The following is a 23,969-nucleotide window of genomic DNA, read 5'->3' as shown; positions in this document are numbered from 1 at the left end:
CCAATTTACCCCATTCACTTTTCCTTTCCTTCTCCCAGTGTCCTCCATTTTATTCCTTATGTTCTACAAGTAAGTGAAACCCTATGATAATTGACTTTCTCTGCTTGACTTATTTCACTCAGCATAATCTCCTCCAGTCTCATCCATGTTGATACAAAAGTTGGGTATTGGGGTGCCTGGGTGGCTCAGTGGGTTTAAAACCTCTGCCTTCAGCTCAGGTCGTGATCCTAGGGTATTGGGATGGAGCCCCACATTGGGCCCTCTGCTCAGCAGGGAGCCTGCTTTCCCTGTCCACCCCCCCCCCCCCCGCCCCCCGGCCCTGGCCTCCCTGCTGCTCTGCCTACTTGAGCTCTCTGTCTGTCAAATAAACAAAATCTTAAAAAAAAAAAAAAAAAAAACAAAGTTGGGTATTCATTCTTTCTGATGGCTCCATAATATTCCATTATATATGTGGACCACATCTTCTTTATCCATTCATCTGTTGAAGGGCATCTTCGGTCTTTCCAGAGTTTGGTGATTGTAGCCATTGCTGCTATGAACATTGGGATACATATGGGTCTTCTTTTCACTACATCTGTATCTTTGGGGTAAATCCTAGTAGTGCAGTTGCAGGGCCATAGGATAGCTCTATTTTTAATTTTTTGAGGAATCTCCACACTGTTTTCCAAAGTGCCTGCACCAACTTACATTCCCACCAACAGTGTAAGAGGGTTGCCCTTTCTCCACATCCTCTCTAACACTTCTTGTTTCCTGTCCTGCTGATTTTTGGCCATTCTAACTGGTGTAATGTGGTGTATCTCAATCTGTTTTTTTTTTTTTTTAAGATTTTATTTATTTATTTGACAGACAGATTACAAGTAGGCAGAGAGGCAGGCCTAGAGAGAGAGGAAGGGAAGCAGTTTCCCTGCTGAGCAGAGAGCCTGAGGTGGGGCTTGATTCCAGGACCCTGGGATCAAGACCTGAGCCAAAGGCAGAGGCTTTAAACCCACTGAGCTACCTAGGCATCCCAATACCCAACTTTAACCCAGGCGCCCCTCAATGTGGTTTTGATTTGAATTTCCCTGACTGCTAGTGATGATGAACATTTTTTCATTTGTCTGTTAGCCATTTGTATGTCTTCTTTGGAGAAGTGTCCGTTCATGTCTTCTGCCCATTTTTTGACATGATTGTCTGTTTTGTGTGTGTTGAGTTTGAGGAGTTCTTTATAGATCTTGGGTATCAGCCTTTTATCTGTAGTGTCATTTGTGAATATCTTCTTTTTTTTTTTTTTTTTTAAAGGGTTATTTATTTATTTGACACAGGAGTTCTTTTTAGATCTTGGATATCAGCCTTTTACCTGTAGTGTCATTTGTGAATATCTTTTATTTATTTATTTTTTTAAAGATTTATTTATTTATTTATTTGACAGAGGTCACAAGTAGGCAGAGAGGCAGGCAGAGAGAGAGAAAGAAGCAGGTTCTCCACAGAGCAGAGAGCCTGATTTGGGGCTCGATCCCAGGACCCTGGGATCATGACTCGAGCCGAAGGTAGAGGCCTTCACCTACTAAGCCACCCAGGCACCCCTGAATATCTTCTTACATATATTTATTTTCAAAATTCTGTGTCTTTTTTTTTTTTTAAGATTTTATTTATTTATTTGACAGATGGAGATTACAAGTAGGCAAAGAAGCAGGGAGAGTGAGAGGAGGAAGCAGGCTCCCAGCTGAGCAGAGAGCCTGATGTAGGGCTCGATCCCAGGACCCTGGGAACACGACCTGAGCTGAAGGCAGAGGCTTTAACCTACTGAGCCACCCAGGCACCCCCAAAATTCTATGTCTTTACATTTAAACTGGCTCAATGCAAACAGTGTGTAATTGGGTCCTAACTTTTTATCCATTTGGATATTTTATCTATTCGGATAATCTCTGACTTTCCAATTTGAGCATTTGGTCCTTTGTATTTCCATCTACCACATATTTTATTTGTCTTCTGTTTGTCCCTTCAGTTTTTTGTTTCACTCTTTTCATATTTCTGCCTTAACTTGGGTTAATTGAATATGTTGGAATTCCATTTTAATTTTTCAGTTCACTCTAGCAATACTTTTATATTTATCTTTAGTGGTCAATGCAGGCTTTACAAAATATATAGTTAATTTTCCATAGTGTTTTTAGAGTTAATATTGTAAAATGTAGTAAATATGAAACCATAAATGTCCATTTCTATCCCTTGTTTTTTTTAATGCTAAAGTTGGTGTATGTCTTACATCTATACATGTCATTGTTATTAACCATGAAAAATAATATATTATGTATTTCAAAGTAGCCAACAGGAAAATGAGTTTGTATTTATGTAGATACTTAGCCTCTCTGGTGCTATTCATTCTTTCCTGAATATATGAGTTTTCCTTTAGACTGAAATCTTACTTAAGGACTTATTTTAATATGACAAAAAGAATATAAAATATTTCAATGTGTTAAAATGACAATATTTTGGATATATTTGCTTAAATAAAATGTGTTTCCTACCTTTATACTGTCACTTCCAGTCTTTCCTTTCCTCTCTTTAAAGTCCCCTTTAATATTTCTTGCAGGGATGATTTAGCAGGCATGAACTCCTTTAGTTTTTCTTGTGTCTGGGAATCTCTATACCTTTCCTTCTATTCTGAATGATGGCCTTGCTGGACAGAACCATTCTTAGCTGCAGATTTTTCCCAGTCAGCACTTTGAATATATTTTGTCACTTTCTTTTGGCTTGCAAAGTTTCTGCTTGAAAATCTCATGCTATCCTTGTGGGTTTTCCCTCACAAGTTATGATTTCCTTTTGTCTTCCTGACTAATTTTTTTTTCTTTTCACTATATTTTGCCAATTTAATTATAGCAAGTCTTGATGTGGGTCTGCTTCTCTGTGCCTCCTACATCTGAATATCTGTTTCCTTCCCCAGATAGGGATGTTTTTAGTTATTTCTTCAAATAAATTTTCTGCCCCCTTTCCTCTCTTTTTCTTCTGGAACTGCTATATGAATGTTATTACATTTGATGGAGTCACAGAGTTTCCCTAAGTCTATTTTCATTTTGCATTAATCTTTTATCTCTTTGGTTCAGTTTAGTTACTTTCTGTTACTCTGTCTTTTAGGTCATTAATTCATTCCTCTGCTTCTTCCATCCTGTCTTTCATTCCATCAAATATGCTTCTCATTTTGTTTATTGAGCCCTTTATCTATGTTGTGTTATTTCTTATCTCTGTGTTAAGAATCTCACTCATATCTTTCATTCTTTTCTTAAGTCCTATGAGTATCCTTATAATCACTGCTTTAAATTCTGTATCAGGCATGTTACTTATATCTGTTTCTTTTAGATCTCTGGCTATGGCCTTGTCCTTTTCTTCCATTTGGGATAATTTTCTCAGTCAGCTCTTTCTTCTGCTCTTAAAAGTGGTGACTTTAGGAAAAAGAGGCCCTGTACTGCCTTGCAGTGTAGTGTCCTGCTCAACAGGACCTGACACTTTAGGAGGCTATTCTTTGTGTGTTACTTATGCCCTGCTGTTGTCTCTGAGACATTTCAGTGCAGCCATCTGCACTCACTGCCTGTTGTGGGCTATGCTCACTCTCTGTGGTATTAGTGGGATCCAAACAGGGCCAGCTCTAAGGGGCATGTCTGCCAGGGATCGCGAGAGTGAGGCAGTGGTTTTAGCAAAATTTTAGCTGGGCTACTAGTCCTATACTAGATCCCCTGAAGCACTCCAGCAGATGAGGGCTCTAGGCCATGGCAGCAGAGGGGGTGAGTCTGAGCCAGCAATGGCTGGACACATCTGGGTCTCGTGCATGAAGGTGGCTCTGGGAGCATGGCTCAGTCCCAAGTTGGATATGCACAGTGCACTGCCACAACTGTGTACCATACAGTTGTGTAGGAGCACACGTGCCAACAAAATTTGCCCTGAGCCCAGCGCCAATGCTAAGCCCATGATTTCTCCTGAGGACTCACTTACTCCGAGCCTGTAAGCCTTGGCGCTGGGCTCAGGGCATATTTATGAGTGCGTACTCTGGTTTCTCTTCAGATCGCATACATCTTTCACCTTTTACAAATATTTATGGGTGCAAAACCATTACAATCTCATCATACTCGAAATATAGAATATTTCCATCATATCAGAAATTGTCCTTTGCAAGGAGCTTACCTTGCAAAGGTTTACCCCTTTAGTATTCTTCTGAGGTTCAGAATATCTATAGTAATGGCCCTTTATTTATTCTTCATACTGGTAATTTGTTTTCTTCATACTGGTAATTTGTTTATTTTTTTATTGATCAGTTATACTAAAGGTTATTGAATTTTGCAGATATTTTAATTAACCTACTTTTGTTTTCATTGATTTTTTTCTTCCATTATTTGTTTCTAATATCATTGAGTTCACTCTTGTCATTATAATATCTTTCTGCTTATTACAGATTTACTTGTATTATTTGACTTTTATTTCTAGTTTCTTCTGGTAGAAGTTTGGACCACTGAGACTTTATTCTTTTTTTTTTAATTTTTATTCTTTTTAATGTAAATATTTTATGATATAAATCTCTCTAATCACTGCTTTAGGTGCAGCTCATAAGTTTTGAAATATCATGTTTTCATTTCATTCTCTTCAAAACATATTCTAATATCTTCTGTGATTCCTTTTTTGATGCATAAGTTATTTATAAAGTGTTGCTTAATTTCTAAATATTTAAAAATTTTATAGGTATTGTTCTGCTGTTGATTTCTTTTTTTATTATTATTATTTCTGGAGTACATATTCTTCTGTCTCCATGAATTTATGAAGAGTTGTTTCATGGCTCAAAATATGCCCTATCTTGGTGAATGTTCCTTGTGTACTTGAAAGAATGCATATTCTGCTCTTCTTGGATTCAGTGTTCTTTAATTGTTAACTAGATAAAGTTGTTTAATAATATTCAATTTTTCTATATTCTTATTTTTTCCTCAACCTATTATACCAATTTTCAAGAGATTAAAGATTCTAAGTATGACAGTGGATGTGCCTATTTCTCCTCCTTTATTTATTTGTTTACTTACTTACTTGTTTACTTACTTATTTTTATTTTTTGGTTTTAGCCTTATCTGTTTATAACCTAAAATATTAGGCACACATGCACTTAGGATTTTTATATTCTCTTGATGAATTGACCATCAGTCATTATGTAATTACTTTTTGAAAAATCTCTGGTGATATTCCTTGTTCTATAATATATCCTGTCTGATGTTACTCTGCCAGTTTTTTCATGTATACATTTTGCATGATGTCTCTTTTTAATCATTTGACCTTTAACCTGTATTATTATTATATTTGAAATGAGTTTCATTTTTTTTTAAGATTTTATTTATTTGACAAACAGAGATCACAAATAGGCAGAGAGGCAGGCACAGAGAGAGAGGAGGAAGCAGGCTCCCTGCTGAGCAAAGAGCCTGATGTGGGACTTGATTCCAGGACCCTGGGATCAAGACCTGAGCCGAAGGCAGAGGCTTTAGCCCACTGAGCCACCCAGGCACCCCTGAAATGAGTTTTTTATAGAGAGCATAATTTACTTAGTTTTTTATTCAATCTGATAATCTCTACATTTTAATAGAATTTAGACTATATTGAATGTAACTTTTTTTTTTTTGAGATTTTATTTATTTATTTGCAGAGAGATAGAGTACAGGCAGGCAGAGTGGAGGAGCAGGCTCCCTGCAGACCAAGGAGCCCTATGTGGGACTCGATCCCAGGATGCTGGGATCATGACCTGAGCTGAAGGCAGCCGCTTAACCGACTGAGCCACCCAGGCATCCCTTGAATGTAACTTTTTATATGGTTGGGTTTAAGTTTGTCATTTTGCTTTTTATTTTCTTTCACATCTATACTTTAGTTTTTCTCTTTTCATGTCTTCTTTTGGATTAGCAGTACCTTGTGATTCATTTGCATTTGCGCTACTAATTGATTAGCTGAGCCTCTTGGTTATAACAATATAATTTCTTCCAATCCATGTGCACAGAATATCTTTTCCTTTGTGTCTGTTTTAATTTCTTTAATTGTCTTATAGTTCTCAGTTCACAAGAATTTTGCCTCCATGTTTAAATTTATTCCTAGGCATTTTATTCTTTATAATGTAGTTGTAAATGGGATTGACTTTATTCTTTCTAATGTAGTTGTAAGTGGGATTGTTTTCATGATTTCCCTTTCTGATAGACCATTATTAGTGTATAGAAATGCAACAAATTTTTGTACATTGATTTTGTAAACTACAACTTTAATGAATTCATTAGTTCTCCTTCTTATGATTTTATATTCTTTTGAACTTCTCTTTTGTTCATATTTTATTTTCCTAATTTCATTAAATTGTCTATTTGTATTCTCTTATGGCTCACTGAGCTTCTTTAAGACAATTATTTTGAATTATTTTGTCAGGTAGTTTTAAAATCTATATTTCTTTGGGGTAAGTTACATGAAATTCCCTGTGTTCCTTTAGTGGTGTCATGTTTCATGTTCAAAATTATTTTTTGCTTTTCCTTGATTTTTGTGTGTGTTCCTTGTAGCCTCATATATACATCTGTGCATTTGTAGGAACAGTCACCTCTTCCAGGCTTTATAGACTGGGAAAAGACCAGTCTATAAAGGTGGGAAAAGACCTTTACCTTCATATGAATATGAGGGCACCAGATGGGTGGAGTCTGGTATCTCTGGCTCTGGTTTCAATGGGGTACAACAGCATCTCTGACTCAAGGTGTTGGGGTGAACAGTGGAATAAATTCTGGATTGTTCCATCAGCTGAGTTTAGCATTATTGAAGACTGTAAGTGTTTTGGCAGTGACAACTGTAGTGTCTCTAGCAGCAATGAGGGCTGCTGGTGTACCTCATGACAGTGGCCACTGGGATCTTCGTGCCCTACTTTTCTCTCAAGAAGAGAGATTGTGAACAAAGAGATTCTTCTTGGTACCAAGCTGTGCTAAGCTGAGGAATGGGTTGATGTGGGTAAAATGCATCCTCTACTTTTTTATATGGTCATCCATGGAATTTCTACTCCATCAGGTTGCTGCATCCTCTTTAACTGTACTCCAGAGCTCTCCCAGGGTTATTTTCTCTGTGGATATTTGTTAAACCATTGATATGGAGGATGGCAGCAAGCACCAGGTTCTCCTAATCAACCAGCAAGCTGATATCACTCTTCATCGGTTTTTGTAAAAAGTTAGGTGCTGCTCCTATTGGAAATCTCTTATAAGTGATAAGTATTTATCTCTTGCTTATTTCAAATATAGGGAAAAGTGTCCAAGGAACTATCTGGAGAATCTGATGATGAAGATATACAAAATGAAAGACAGAGAATCCTGGGGCAGCCTCAGGGGTTACTAGATTCCCCAGTGATTATTAAGGAACTCACAAAGGTAATATCATTCACTGGCCAATATATACTGGCTTGTTATCCCCAAGAGCATGGCATCAGTGTCAGGGGCACACTATGGGTTTTTTCTTTTCTTTTTTTTTTTTTTTTAGAATATATGTTTATTTCCCCAGTATAATAGAAGAGTTCTTATGAAACTACCTGAAGTCATGCTCCATAGGGATCTGAGGTATTTTTTTGATCTTCAAATACTATTTACTGCATTGTGTTTTCTGGATTTTTTTTTTAAGATATATTTTAAGTATCCTGTCATTCTGGCTGTGAAAAATATTTCTGTTACAATCCAAAGAGGAGAGTGCTTTGCATTGCTTGGATTCAATGGAGCTGGAAAAACTACTACCTTCAAAATTTTGACTGGAGAAGAGACTGTTACCTCTGGGGATGTGTTCATTGAGCACTTTAGCATCACTAAAAGTCTCCCAAAGGTAAGACACTATTACAATCTAAGATATGAGAAGCTTGGGGCATCTGGGTGACTCAGTCATAAAGCATCTGCCTTCGGCTCAGGTCCTGATCCCAGGGTTCTGGGATCAAGCCCCGCATCTGGCTCCCTGCTCAGTGGGTAGCCGCCTTCTTCCTCTCCCGTTCCCCCTGCTTGTGTTCCTTGTGTGTGTGTGTGTGTGTGTGTGTGTGTGTGTGTGTGTGTGTGAAATAAATAAATAAATAAATAAATAAATAAATAAATAAAATCTTAAAAAAAAGATTTGAGAAGCTTGATGTCTTGGGAGTACAGGTAACAGGCAGGCACTGAAGATAATAGATGGCAATCATGGTAGACATTGATACTGACAGTATTAGTCAACTCAGTAGATTCTGGAGAGAGAAAAAAAAAATTTTGAGGAGAGAGAGGAGGCAACAAGTATAGAATCTAAGACAAGATTATCTTTTGTGTTCTTTGAAACTGCTAGAGTAAAAGGCAAGTTCTCTCAACAATACATCAAACATATGCCAGACAAGATGCTGTAGAGGGAAAGACAGGGTAAAAGATGCAGTTCACTTATAAATGCAGTTCACTTGTAACTGTGGTCTTCATGCCCTTTAGAGCTCTGGAACAGGATAAACTTTCAGAATGGTCCCAAATCAAGGCAAGGTAGCTTTCTTTTATATCTCTGAATCAGCCAGCCATTGGGTACACATGCTGCTTGGGAGAGAGTGCATAACCTTGGGGAAAGCTAAATGGGAAGAAAAATTAAAGATGAAGAAACTGGTCAATGGTGTCAGATTCCAGGAAATCTCCAGCAATGTAAGATTGAATAGAGTGTATTGGATTTAGCAATCAGAACTTCAGTGATGCAGTTAGCAAGAACTATTGTGCTATGGTCAGTTGAGTGGTAGTAATGGGATCCTAAATGGTGTATTTCTTACCTCTTTAGCTCATGGCACTTCGTCATTATGACATCAGGAAGATGGGGTTGTGGGATCCTGCATGCTCTAGGATAAATAGTATTCTACTAACAGAGGTGAAGCTAAGAATATGGGTTATGCTTTGAACAAAGTTAGCTTTGAAGCTAAACGAAACATTAGAATTCACCCAAAGTTGTGAGAATGAGACAGGAGATATTTTATACATTAAATAACTTGACCACATTTATACTAGAAGGGAAAAAAATGAAATAGAGGAAGAGGTGATGTATGGTGAAAGGAGGTGAATGGGTTCTTCCAGATGGTTCTTGGGGTTTTCTTTGGGTAAATACACAGTAGTGAATATTCCAGATTGTATGATATTTCTATTTTTATTTTTTTGAGGAACTGCCTGCTGGGTATTTTGGATTCTCTGACCCCAAGAACCATGTCTGACGACATGCAGGGAATAATCTTAATCTTTTGATATTGGTTGAGACCTGATTTGTGACCCAGTATGTGATCTGTTCTGGAGAAAGTTCCATGTGCACTTGAGAAGAATGATTAGTCTGGTGTTTCAGGATGGAATGTTCTGTATATATCTACAAAGTTCATCTGGTCCAATGTGTCATTCAAAGCTCTTGTTCTTTATTGAGCTTCTATGTAGATTATCTATCTCTTGTTGTAAGTGGAGTGTTGAAGTCTCCTACTATTAATTATTATTCTCAATAGGATTCTTTATTTTGGTTAATAGTTGGCTTATGTAGTTGGCTGCTTCCATGTTTGGGGCATAGATATTTACAATTGTTAGGTTTTCTTGTTGGATAGACACTTTAAGTATGACATAGTGTCTCTGTACAGCTCTTACTACAGTCTTTGGTTTAAAATCTAATTTGTCTGAAATGAAAATCGCAACCCTACCTTTCTTTTTAGGTCTGTTAGCATGAGAAATGGTTTTCCATCTCCTTGCTTTCAGTCTGGAGGTGTCTTTAGGTTCAGAATGAGTCTTATAGACAGCATATGTATGGGTGCTGCTTTCTTAGCCAACTTGAAACCTGTGCTGTTTGATGGGAGTATTCAGCCTGTTCACATTGAGAGTAACTATTGAAAGCTATGAGTGAAAGGGGAGAAATCACAACTAATAGGAAGGAAATAGAGGCAATTATTACCAGCAGCGAGATGCCAACTTATTACCAGTAGCTATATGTCAACAAAACAGGCAACCTGGAAGAAATGGGTGCATTCTTGGACACATATAAACTATCAAGACTTAAACAGGAAGAAAAAAAAAGACAATATGAACAGACCATAGCCAGCAAGGAAATTGAAACAGTAATCAAAAAGCTCCCAACAAACAAGAGTCCATGGCCAGATGGCTTCTCAAAGGAATCCTACCAAACATTTAGAGAAGAAATCATAGCTATTCTACTGAAGCTGTTTCAAAAAGTAGAAATGGAAGGAAAACGTCCAGACTTATTCTGAGACCATAATTACCCTGATCCCAAAACCAGATAAAGACCCCATCCAAAAGGAGTACTACAGACCAATATCCCTGATTAACATGGATGCCAAAATACTCAACAAGGTCCTAGCCAATAGGATCCAGCAGTACATTAAAAGAATTATTCACTACTACCAGGTGGAGTTTTTTCCTGGGATACAATGGTGGCTCAATATTTGGAAATCAATCAATGTGATATATCATATTAACAAAAGAGACAAGAGCTGTATAATTCTCTCAATTGGTGCAGAAAAAGCATTTTGACAAAATATGGTATTGTTTCCTGATTAAAACTATTCAAAACACAGGGATAGAGAGAACATACCTCAAGGTAATAAAATCCATCTATGTAAAGCCCATAGCTAGTATCATTCTCAATAGGGAAAAGCTGAGCTTCTCCCTTAAGGCAAGGAGGATGACAGGGATGCCCACTCTCAACACTTTTGTTCAACATAGTACTAGAAGTCCTAGCCTCAGCATTCAAATTGACAAAAAATTGTCAAAATTGACAAGTCAAACTCTCTCTCTTCGCAGATTACATGATACTTTATGTGGAAAACCCAAAAGACTCCACCTCCAAATTAATAGAACTTATATAATAATTCAGCAAATGTGGCAGAATAGAAAATCAATGCACAGAAACCAGCTGCATTTCTATACACTAACAATGTGACTGAAGAAAGAGAAATGAAGGAATCGATTCCATGTATAATAGGACCAAAAACCATAAGATACCTAGGAATAAACCTAATAAACCTCCAGAATAAATCAAAGAGGTAAGGGATCTATACTCTAGAAATTATATAACACTTATAAAAGAAATTGAGGAAGATGCAAAGAGATGGATAAACATTCCATGCTCATGGATTGGAAGAATAAACATTGTAAAAATGTCTGTGCTGCCCAGAACAATCTATAAATTCAGTGCAATCCTTATCAAAATATCATTGACATTTTTCACAGAGCTGGAACAAACAATCCTAAAATTTGTATGGAACCAGAAAAAGTTACCAAATCACCAGGGGAATGTTGAAAAAGAAAACCAAAGCTGGGAGCATCCCAATTACTGACTTCAAGCTATATTACAAAGCTATGATTATTGAGACAGCATGGTACTAGCACAAAAACAGGCCCATAGATCAATGGAGCAGAATAGAAAGCCCAGAAATGGACTCTCAACCCTATGGTTAACTCATCTTTACAAAGCAGAAATGAATATCCAATTTAAAAAGACAGTCTCTTCAATAAATGGCACTGGGAAAATTGGACAGCCACACAGAGAAGAAAGAAACTGGACCACTTTCTTATGCCGTACACAAAGATAAACTCAAAATGGTTGAAAGACCTAAATGTGAGACAGGAATCTATCAAAATCCTTCAGGAGTACATAGGCAGTAACCTCTTCAACATTGACCATAGTGATCCAACTTTCAAGACATGTCTACAAAGGCAAGGGAAACAAAAGCAAAAATGAACTTTGGGGACTTAAGAGAAAAGGCTTTTGCACAGCAAAGGAAACAGTCAACAAAACTAAGAGGAAACCCACAGAATGGGAGAAAATATTTGCAAATAATCATACAGTTAAGGGCCATTATCTAAGATCTATAAAGAACATCTCAAACTCAACCTCCCCAAAACAAAAAACCCAGTCAAGAAATGGGCAGAAGATATGAATAGACACTTCTCCAAGGAAGACATACAAATGACTAACAGACACATGCAAAAATGTTCAACATCATTCTAGCCATCAGGGATAAAATCAAAACCATAATGAGATACCACCTTACACCAGTTAGAATGGCAAAAATTAACAGGTCAGGAAACAACACATGTTGGAAAGGTTGTGGAGAAAGGTGAACCCTCGTACACTCTTGGTGGGAATGCAAGCTGGTACAGACACTCTGGAAAACAGTATGGAGGTTCCTCAGAATGTTCAAAATAGAGCTACCCTACAACCCAGCAATTGCACTCCTGGGTAGTTACCCCAAAGATGCAGATGTAGTGAAAAGAAGGGGCATATGCATCCCATTGTTCATAGCAGGAAAGTTCACTGTAGAAGGAGTCACGAAGTCCTTCAACAGATGAATAGATAAAGAAGATGTGGTCCATATATACAACGAAATATTACTCAGCCATCAAAAATGATGAATACCCACGATTTTCATTGATATGGATGGAAATGGATGGGATTATGCTAAGTGAAATAAGTCAAGCAGAGAAAGACAATTATCATATGGTTTCCACTCATATGTGGAACATAAGGAATAGTGCAAAGGACCACAGGGGAAGGGAGGGAAAAGTGAATGGGAAGAAATCAGAGAGGGAGACAAGCCATGAGAGACTATGGACTGCAGGAAACAAACTGAAGGTTACATAGAGGAGGAGGGTGGGGGGTGGAGTAACAAGGTGACGGGTATTAAGGAGGGCATGTGTGGTGATGAGCACTGGATGTTATATGCCACTAATGAAACACTGAACACCACATCAAAAATGAACAATATATGTTAGCTAATTGAACATAAATATTTTTAAAAAATAAACATTAAAAAATTAAAAAAAAATGGAAAATGAACAAAGAAAAACAGAAAGGAACTCTAGATACAAAAAACAAACTGAGGGTTTCCAAAAGAGGAGGGGATAAGGAGATAGACAAAATAGGTGAAGGGGATTAAGAGGTACAAACTTCCAGTTATAAAATAAGTAAGTAATGGAGATGATAAACACAGCATAGGGGATATAGTCAATAATATTATAATAACATTGTTTAGTGACAAATGGTAACTATACTTATCATGGTGAGCACTGCATACTGTATAAAATTGAATTACTATGTTGTACTCCTGAAACTAATATAATATTGTATGCCAACTATACTTCCATAATAAAATTTAAAGAAAATAAGTAAAAGTATAGTATTGAAGTCTCCAACTCATATTTTTCAGCTGTTTATTTTTCCCTTCAAATCTATTATTCTTTTCTTCATATAATCTGGAGCTCTGATGTTTGGTGCATATATATGTATAACTATTATATCTTCATGGTAAATTGATCTTTCATCAATATATAATACTGTATTTGTCCTTGTCATAGTTAGTGGCTTTGTCTATTTTGTCTAATAATTGTTTAGGCCCATCTCTTTGGGGCATTATTTGCATGAAATTTTTTCATGTCCTTTAACTCTCATCCTATTTATGTACTTAAACATAAGTCAGTCTGACTAGATAGCAGATATTTGGATCACGTTTGCTTTTTTAATTCATTTTGCCAATCTATGCATTTTGATTGGGGAATTAAATCCATTTACATTTAAAGTAATTACCGATAGAGGGACATCTGGGTGACTCAGTTGGTTAAGTGTCTGCCTTTTGCTCAGGTCATGATCCTGGGTCCTGGGATCAAACCCTGCTTATTACACTTCCCGCTCACCAGGGAGTCTGCCTCTCCCTTTCCTGCAGCTCCTCCCCACTACTTATGCTCTTTCTCTCAAATAAATACATAACATCTTTTTAAAAATAAAGGAATCTCTACTAGAGAAGAACTTACTTTTGCCATTTCTTGTTTTATGTATCTCTTGTGTTTTTTACCCCTAATTTCCTCCATTACTGCTTTACATTGTGTTTAGCTGATTTTTTTTTTGTAGTTGGATGTTTTGATACACTTATTTCCTTTTGTATATATTATAAAGTTATTTTCCTTGTGATTATCTTTGGGATTTCATTTAACATCTTAAAGTTGTAACCATCTCTTTTGAATTGGTATCAACTGAAATTCAATCACACACAAAACTCTACTTCTGTACACCTCTGTTCCCATGTCCACACTTTGTCATTGTTGTCACAAAATACATCTTTATACTTTGTGTACCATTAAATGTTATTTTATGCATTTGCCTTTTAAATACTGTATAAAATAAATAGTTGAATCATAAGTCAAAATTGTAATAATTCTGGTTTTAAATGTGCCAATCTATTAGCTTTACCAGAGATCTTTATCTCTTCATACAGCTTTAATTTACTGTCTAGTGTCCTTTAATTTCAGTGTAAAGGATGGGTTTTAGTGTTTATTATAGGGTAAATCTGATGGTAATAAACTCCCTCATTTTTTTATTTATTGGGGAATTTCTTATTTTCTCCCTATTTTTGAAGGACAGTTTTGTTGGTATAGAATTCTTGGCTGATTCTTTTTCTCACTTTAAATATATCATTCCACTCACTACTTTATAGCCTTAAAAGTTTCTACTGAGGGACTCTTGGGTGACTCAGTTAAGAATCCAACTCTTGATTTTGGCTAAGATCATGATCTCAGGGTCCTGGGATAGAGCCCTGGATCGGGGTCCAAGCTCAGTGGGGAACCTGCTTGAGGGTTTTCTCTCTCCCTCTTTTTCTGCCCCTCCCACTGCTCATGCTCTCTATCTCAAATAAATAAATAAGTCTTTTTTAATTAAATAAAAATTAAATTATAGATGAATTGAGGAATTAGCTTATCTTTGTGTAAAAATCCTAGAATTTTAAGTGGGATTTTAGAAGATTGACAGACTTATAGTGAACATAATACATCTTTCCAGGTGTTGGATCTCACTAAATGTCTCAGAATAATGGTTTTAAATTGGGGTTTTACACTAAATTTTAGGGATTTTACACTAAAGAGGCAATTTAGTTTGTTTGGATATAAGATCTTGAAAAAATAGTACTGTGTGTAATTTATTTCTACATATTATGTTTTAACATTTAAGTGATTTTATATTTTATTATATGCCGATTGTCTATTGAGTGCAACTGATTTTTAAAAAGATTTATTTTAATTTTTTATTATTTTTATTATGTTATGTTAGTCACCATACAGTACATCATTAGTTTTTGATGTAGTGTTCTAAGATTCATTGTTTACATATAATACCCAGTGCTCCATGCATTATGTGCTTCCTTAATACCCATCATCAGTCCAACAGAGAGCAAGGGGAGGGGCAGAGAAAGAGGGAGAAAAGCACACTCTCCCCACTGAGCACAGAGCCCACTGTGGGGCTGGATCTCAGGACCCTGAAGTCATGACTTGAACTGAAATCAAGAACCTGATGCTTAACCAGCTGAGCCACCCAGGTACCCTGAGTGTGACTGATTTTTAAATATTGAAGTTGTATTCAATAAAATTACTAAACTCTCTTAATTCTAGTATTTGTCTATAAATTATATTGGAATGTTTACTTTTGGAGGGGAATGTTTACTTTTAAATCATGACTGCTACAAATAACAATTTATTTTTCTTTCCAATCTTATGCTTTTTTTCTAGCCATGGCTAGAACCTCTCCTTGGCACAGAGTAGAAATGGCAATTGCAGATTCTCAATCTGAAACTCACGGGCAAATTTTCTTATTCATGTTTTGTTTTTTATCTGTAAATTCCTCTTAATTACCCTCATTGGCAAAAGATATTTTCACTGTGTATAGAAATTTGAGGTTTGCCATTATTTTTCTTTAGCAAATTGACCTGTTGTCTCCCTATCATCTAGTTCCCATCACTACTTTTGAGAAATTAGCTCATTCTGATATTCCTTTATAGATAAACTTTCTTTTCTCTGTAGCTTTTATATTTTATCTTTGTTTTACATAAGCTTCAATATGAAATATTTAGATATGAATCTAAAATTTTGTCCTGCTTGGAATGTGTTGACATTCTTCAATTTATCGATTGGTGTCTCTAATCGGTTCTGTAACATTTTCACTTAACAATTTCTTCAAATATTTCTCCTGTTCCTTTCTCTCCTTCTGCAACTTTGGCTATCCACATATTTCCAATTTATCCTTCACTTTCACACTTCCCCATTTTTAATTTTTCTGCTGCATCCCAGCTGCTTTCTTATTACCTAATCTCCAGGTTAAGTTAATTTGTTCAATTGTCATTAAATTGCTGTCAAATGCATTCACAAAGTTTGTAGCCTGCTTTATTTATGGACTTACTTTATTTATTTATTTATTTATGTTTAGTTTTTAGATGTTATATGTGGTTCATTCCCAAAATATCCAAGTGACTTTATACTTTTCTTTCTCATAAAGATATTAAAAATTTTATTAAGCTTTTTATTTTAATTCCAGTGTGATTAGCATATAGTATAATATTAATTTCAGGTGGACAGTGTAGTGATTCAACAATTCCATACATTATTCAGTGCTCATCATGATAAATATATTTTTCATTACCATCACCTATTTCACCCACTGCCTACCACCTCTTCTATGATAACCATCAATTTGTCCTCTATAGTTAAGAGTCTGTTTCTTGGGTTGTCTCTCTCTCTTTTCACTTTTGTTTGTTTCCTTGTTTCTTAAGTTCTGCATATGGAATGAAATCATGTCGTATTTTTCTTTCTCTGACATTTCACTTTGCTTGATACTCTCTAGATCCATCCCTGTGGTTGCAAATGGCAAGTTTTCATTCTTTTTTATGCCTGAGTAATATTCCATTGTATATCTATGTATATACTGCTTCTTCTTTATCCATTCATCAATCAATGTACAGTTAGTCTGCCTCTATAATTTGGCTATTATAAATAATGCTACAATAAACACTGGGGTGCATTTATCCATCTGAATTGTGGTTTTCTGTCTTTGGAGTAAATTTCCAATAGTGGAATTACTAGACCATAGGGTAGTTCTATTTTTAATTTTTTGAGGAAACTCTACTGTTTTCCACAGTGGCTGTTCCAGTTTTCATTCTCACCAACAATGCAGGAGGGTTTTCCTCTCTTCACACCCTCAGCAACACCTGTTGTTTCTTGTGTGTCTGACATGTGTGAGATGGTATCTCCGTATAGTTTTGATTTGCATTTCCCTGTTGATGAGTGATGAGCATCTTTTCATGTGTCTGTTGGCCATCTGGATGTCTTCTTTAGAGAAATTTCTGCTCATGTCTTCTGCCCATTTTTAAATTGGATTATTTGCTTTTTGGGTGAAATTTAAACATATTTTGGATACTAACCCTTTATATGTCATTTCCAAATATCTTCTCCCATTCAGTAGCTTGTCTTTTATTTTGTTGTTGTTGTTGTTGTTTCCTTCACTGTGGAGAAGCGTTCTATTTTAATATGGTCCCAATATTTTATTTTTGCTTTGATTTTGTCTCGGGAGACATATCTAGAAAAATATTTCTATGGCCAAAGCAGAGAAATTACTACCTGTGTTCTCTCCGAGAATTTTTATGGTTTCAGATCTCACATTTAGGTCTTTAATCCATTTTGAGTTTATTTTTGTATGTGGTAAAAGAAAGTAGCCCAGTTTCATTCTTTTGTTGATGAGACTGGAGACTGTTTTTGTCACATTGCATATTTTTGTCTCTTTTGTCAAAGATTAATTGACCATATAATCATGGGTTTCTTTCTGGGCTTTCTGCCCTTGTTCCATTTATCTGTGTGTCTGTTTTTTGTGCCAGTACCATACTGTTTTGATTACTACAGGCTTGTAGTACAACTTGAAATCTGGAATTGTGATACTTCCAGCTTCATTTTTTTTCATGAATATATTTTAAAGTATTAAAAATTTATTTAAACATAATAAGCACAATCATTTTCACATCTGCTGATAATTCCAACATCTGAAGTCACTTCAAATATGTTTCTCGTGAGTATCGTTTCTACCCATGGCATTCATGGTATCTTTTTCTTTGTTAGTTGAGTTATGGTTGTATGCAGCTCATTTACTTTCAAAAATTATATGGGAGAATAATTTTAAACCTTTAAAATAGAAAAAAGTGTTTCTTTTATGACCCAGCAATTGCCCTACTGGGTATTTATTCCCAAAGATACAGATGTAGTGAAAAGAAGGAGCACATGCACCCCAATGTTCATAGCAGCAATGTCCGCAATAGCCAGACTGTGGAAAGAGCAGAGATGCCCTTCAACCAATGAATCAATAAAGATGTGGCCCTTATATACGATGGAATATTTCTCAGCCATCAGAAAGGCTGAATACCCAACTTTTGCTTCAACATAGATAGGACTGGAAGAGATTATGCTAAGTGAAATAAGTCAGCCAAATTATCATATGGTTTCACTTATTTGTGGAACATAAGGAATAGCATGGAGGACATTAGGAGAAGGAAGGGAAAATGAAAGGGGGAAAATCAGATGGGGAGACAAACCATGAGAGACTAGGGACTCCAGGAAACAAACTGAGGGTTTTAGAGATGAAGGGGGAGTGGAGATGGATTAGCTCAGTGATGGGTATTAAGGAGGGGATGTATTACATGGAGCACTAGGTGTTGTACACAAACAATGGATCATGGAACACTACATCAAAAACTAATGCTGTACTATATGGTGACTAATGTAACATAGTTTTTTAATAATGGGTTTGTTTTGATTTCTACCAAGAGATTAGGGGTATAAACAATCTGGGATTACTATAAATTAGTAAAATCTCAGAGGAAAAGTAAGAACTTTAAGTATTTAGAATAATTTTAACTATTTTTAATTTTAATTTTGATAAAATGATGTTATTTTTTATCTATGTGCATCTGAATGCAAATCCATAAAAGGATTAGTTATTGGCAAAACAATAGTCATTGCATTCTCCTGTTTGTGGAAGTGGGGAAAGTCTTTGCTTCTGGTTCAGCCTTACTATGAAACAAGATCTATACCAGGCTGTGCAGGTTGTGCAGTGCAAAAAACTTCAATGATGGCCATGTCCTTTAGAGTTTCTTATTACTGAGGGGAGAATCTTGTATTCTAATACTCCTCCAAATTCAGTGGGCACTGGGATTTTAACTTTTTATTGCTAAGATCTTTAAAAATCAATTGAGGAAGCTGTTATTCCAACTTAATATAATAGGTCCAATAACCATCATTGTTCAGACTTAAAGAATAAAAATTCTTGGTAGGACTCTTAGAGACATGGTCTGGAAAACTGTGGTCTTCTATCTCATCCAGGGATGACCAGTGGAATAGATAACTTGGGTCCTTATTAAAGCAATTCTTGTAATCAGGTGAAGTCAAGAGTTGGCTATTGTCCTCAATATGATGCATTGTTGGAATACATGACTGGTCGGGAAATAATGATCATGTGTGCCAGATTATGGGGAGTATCTGAGCCCCAGATTCAGCTCTATGTGAATAGATGGTTGAGTTCAATGCAACTGGAAGCCCATGCTGACAAGCTTATCAGAACCTACAGGTGAGTCATTTCATTATGATGATCTTTGTGTTGCTGCCATTAATGCTGACATGCTTCCCTGTATTTCTGGTGTTTGAAATAAATGAGCACAGTTTCACTTAGGTCCCTCTATCACACAATTATCTAATGGTAAAACTATTTCACAAGTTGCTAGATTTCAGATAATACTAATAAGACATATCAATGTAGTTCCAAGTATTTCCTTTGCAGAGATGAAACTAAAAATTCTTATTCTATTTGAATTGTAGCCTCTAAATCTCAAAATGGATTATTGTATTCTTCCTAGTGTCCATATGGTTCTTTGTCTCATAAGAAAGTAGGAATATAGGCCCTTTGAATTATGGTAGATTTTTATACTTGGAAAATCATGGTACCCTAGGCACAGGTGAATAAATGCCCCTGACAGTGTACCTAAAATCAGTCACTCATCTACGTTTCAAATGAAAATTAATTGATATGTACACCTGTACTGGGTTTGCTAATGTATTGAAGTGTAACTAATCAACATTGTGGAATTCCATATTACGTGTTTGTTGATATGTTTATGCTCTTTCCTATAAGGAACTAATTTATATAACCTCTCTTTCCCTTCTTCTCCTTCTATGACCATAAAGTGGAGGAACCAAACGTAGGCTGAGTACTGCTATTGCCCTAATGGGAAAGACCTCAGTCATTTTGCTGGATGAGCCATCAACGGGCATGGACCCTGTAGCCCGACACCTGCTCTGGAATGCTGTGACATGGACATGTGAAAGTGGCAAAGCCATCATTATAACTTCCCATAGGTGTGGCTCATTTGGAGGCTTGAATGAGGGTTGGCAAGTATTGTAGTGGCTATAAGTGAGAATTATTTGATGCTAGGAATATTGATAATAAATTTGCTTAGGTATTTGATTTTCTCCTTAATATTAATGAATGGAATGGCCAAAAATCTTCATTGAGTTAAAGAATTTTGAATGGGGAGAGAGCAGGAAGTTCAGGAGATGTGTTTGGGGACATGTACCCTACTACTAATTATTTTAAAAAATTTCACTTTTCAACTATGATCTTTATGATGAGCAAATTCCATTTCACACTGAAAAGAGAGTCATAAAATCCTGGCTCTGTTTGAACTACAGAATGTTCTCCAAAACAGAATTTTTTATGCTATTATGTTTTGCTAGATTGGAGGAATGTGATGCCTTCTGTACCAGGCTGGCCATAATGGTGCAGGGAAAGTTTCTGTGCCTGGGTAGCCCTCAACATCTCAAAAACAAGTTTGGCAACATTTACATCCTGAAGGTCAAGGTCAAGATTGATGCACAGAAGGGTAAACTGGATGGTTTAAAGTATTTCATCACACTGACATTCCCCGGTAAATTAAATTGAACTAACTTTTATATAGATGTTTTAAAGCATGGGCTTTTCTGTTTCACCATCCATATGTTTTATGTCTTCAATAACTGTTTCTTATGGTTTATTGATATTTATTGATCTTCCACACATACAAAAGTTCTCACTCAGCTCTTGTATCATTTTAATATGGCAGCTTTGGATTCAAGCTGTCAATATAAATTACATCACTAAAGTCATGTTTTTTAATACAATTCCTAATTATTTTCACATATTACCCATGCAAAGTTTTAAGGCTTTTTTCCTCCACCTATGCATGTATCCCCAGTCTTTTGGTATCTCGGCCAGGATGTGGTATAGAAATGCAAACGAGAACCACTAAGCTTTTCTCTTCTCTCAAAACTAGTTCTGCTTCTGCTGCTAAATTCAACAAGCACCTCTCTGCCTACATGGCATAATATCAGAGATAGCAACTATTTCTTTTGTGTCCTTTCCCTCTCTTTCCAAACATAAAGCAGAAGCTTGGCAAAGATTTTAATAATGCTGGTTTTTCATCTTACCTTCCACTTTGTTAGGCTGAGCAAAATATCACAGAAGTTCCTATTGTATGTCAGGTTGAGGAGTTGTAAGTTTATCTTCCAAGCAATGGAAAATAGCATGATTGATTGCAGAGTAGGAATAGAGATCACAAAACAGATAAGAAATGAATGGAAGAGCAGATGTAAAAAACAGATGTATGGGAAAATGATTACACCAGTGTTGGTCATAGTGATGGTGAGGTCCTATGACACCTGCAGATGGATGTGTCCATTACGAAGTTTAATACTCACTTAATGCATTCATTCAGCACGTATTTTTGAGTACTTATTCTATCAGACTTCTATTTCATGTGGTGTCTAAAGAAGCTGTGACGAAAAAACCCTCACTTATTGTGTGCTGTCCTAGCTCTGCTTGAAGGAAGGACACTAAACTCTGACCCAAGACCTTGAGGATGTGGACACAAGAGGTTTAATGAGAATGTGGGTTTGAGACACATTCTCAACTATAAGGTGGTTGTTGCCCTGTTCTTCCTTACATCATCCTGGAGCAAATACCTATTTAAATATGACAGAATCAAAAAGAAACCTGGCATGGAACCTACACGTAAATGTTGATTTTTAAAAAGAAGAAATAAATATTACAAGCAAAAGTCATCTAGAATGTATACTTTAAAGAGGATTTGCCACTATAATCAGATACTTAGAATAAATTATTCTACATAATCCCAAGGAAATTTAAATGGTGTGAGTTCTTTTTTTAAAATGCAAAGATGATTCTATTTCTACAACATGGAAGATTATATATTCTGAAAAGTACTGTTGGTAAAACAAAACTAAAAATTGATCAAAATTAAAACAAATACATTTTTAATACAATAATTGGCTTACAAAAAAAAGAGAGAACAAATTTTAACCTGCAAACAGGAAGGAATAAAAAAAAGAAGAAACAAAACAAAGGAAAAAGTGAGCACTTAGAAAATGCTAATTGTGGAAGCAAATGCCATTGTAGCGCTGGGATCACTCTGGATCCTCTTCAGTTGAGAAGCTTATGCTGAGACTGTCATGTAAAGGGGGACCCTCAAGTGGGCGGTCAGGGGCATCCTATGATTCCAAGCAGGAGCAAGCAGAGATCCTCTCTGGAGGAAAGGATCTGAAATTTAAGCTTTGAGTGTGGGGAGAAACAGAGGATGCAGGTATGAGAGAGTGCCAGAGGAAGATCTACACTGGGAGGCTTTATTACTTTATACATCCCAGAAGACTCTCAGAAGGAATCGGACTGGACTAAAGCTAAGAAAGATATTCTGTCCCACCTCACCTTCTACATAGGAAACTCCTTCTAAAGCTTTAAGAAAAGTAATTTCATTTAAAGATAAATGACTGAAAAGATTATAAATTGTAAAAGATTATAATTGAATCCCACAGAAAAATATCATAAATAAAAGAGGATAAAAGAAAATACCTATAGACATTGAAAGAACAGCAGAGCTATAAGGCCACAAAGCAGATGAAACTATTATCTAATATTTCAACATAAGCCTAAAGAATTAAGAAGGCAATGAATGGTATACAAGAAAATCCTAAATTTCAATTGAAAAGATAAAGAGATTAGATGGCTAGCCAACAGGGTGATATGCAGACATTGAAAAGGGTATTTTAAGTTAGACATTTCAGAAATACTTATCAAGAGCAAATAAACCACATAGAAAGCACAAGGGAAATGGAGATTGGAAAGGAGAAAAACAGAAAACCACTGAACAGAAACACAGGTGAGGTTTCAAAATAAAGTAAGCAAGAGGCAAGGCAAGGACAGTCCAACACAACAATGAAATTAGTCCAAAAGGAGAAAAGCAATGCCATAGATTAGAACACATACTAAAAAACAAACAAACAACAAAAATACCTAAAAACTATCATTCAAGAAAATTTCCTAAGATGAGACAAACTTGTTTACTGAAAAGACAACCTGAAAAATATCAACACCACCAAGGAATTTTCCAATCTAACTGTTGTATTTTAATAAAAAAGTGGAATGACCTTTGGATCCCAGATTTAAAAAAACAAGGGGAAGAAGGAAAATTTATAAGGGAAAGAAAATTAGATTGATTTTGGGCTTTGTGACAAAACCTCTTATGCCAAGAAAAATGTAAGCCATAGTTTTCATATATAGCCAAAATGATGTTCAAGAATAAAATTCAAAAAGAGTTATAAACAGGTATTCAGGGGATATTACTCCTGATGGCTCTGCCTGAAGACTATGCAGACAAAAATTTCATGTCAACCGAGGAATGACTAGAGAGGTGTCTGCACAGGAACTATTGGTGAGCCCTGAATGTTTATTCCAGTATCTTAAAAAGATGGGACAATTTAACTTTAGAATGAAGTTAACCATTAGAACAAAATAAATACTCTATCACAAGTATAACAGTAAGAAAAAGAACCACCCACAAAGTGAAACACATATACACACAGTCATATTTTGTATATTTACATTTGTATTTATATTTATGCATTTACCTGGTATATATGCATATATAACTTTACAAATTATATAGGAAGACTGTAACTAAATATATTGTTCCATTCAATATGCATAAATAGACTTAACTCCTGCATTAAATGAAAAAAAAAAAAAGTCAGCTTGGCTCACAGGCAAAATTCAGTTCTCTGGTAAGAAGTAAGCACTACCAAAAAACACAAATT

General features: G+C 35.9%; 1 protein-coding gene across 2 annotated transcripts in view; it reads left to right on the top strand.

The window, feature by feature from the left end:
• Positions 1–23,969, top strand: part of LOC116581390 (ATP-binding cassette sub-family A member 3-like) — a 124,420-nt gene that overhangs the window by 97,305 nt on the left and 3,146 nt on the right. For both annotated transcript variants that reach the window (XM_032328554.1, XM_032328555.1), the window contains exons 25-29: positions 7,254–7,379; positions 7,627–7,821; positions 19,211–19,398; positions 20,013–20,183; positions 20,562–20,752. In XM_032328554.1, the coding sequence (XP_032184445.1) occupies positions 7,254–7,379; positions 7,627–7,821; positions 19,211–19,398; positions 20,013–20,183; positions 20,562–20,752 (871 nt within the window). The remainder of the gene's footprint in view (positions 1–7,253; positions 7,380–7,626; positions 7,822–19,210; positions 19,399–20,012; positions 20,184–20,561; positions 20,753–23,969) is intronic.

The sequence above is a fragment of the Mustela erminea genome, chromosome 20, assembly GCF_009829155.1.
Source record: "Mustela erminea isolate mMusErm1 chromosome 20, mMusErm1.Pri, whole genome shotgun sequence".
NCBI classification, from domain to species: Eukaryota; Metazoa; Chordata; class Mammalia; order Carnivora; family Mustelidae; genus Mustela; species Mustela erminea.
Note: the sequence above shows the minus strand (reverse complement) of the source record. Positions and strands in the feature narration are given on the sequence as shown.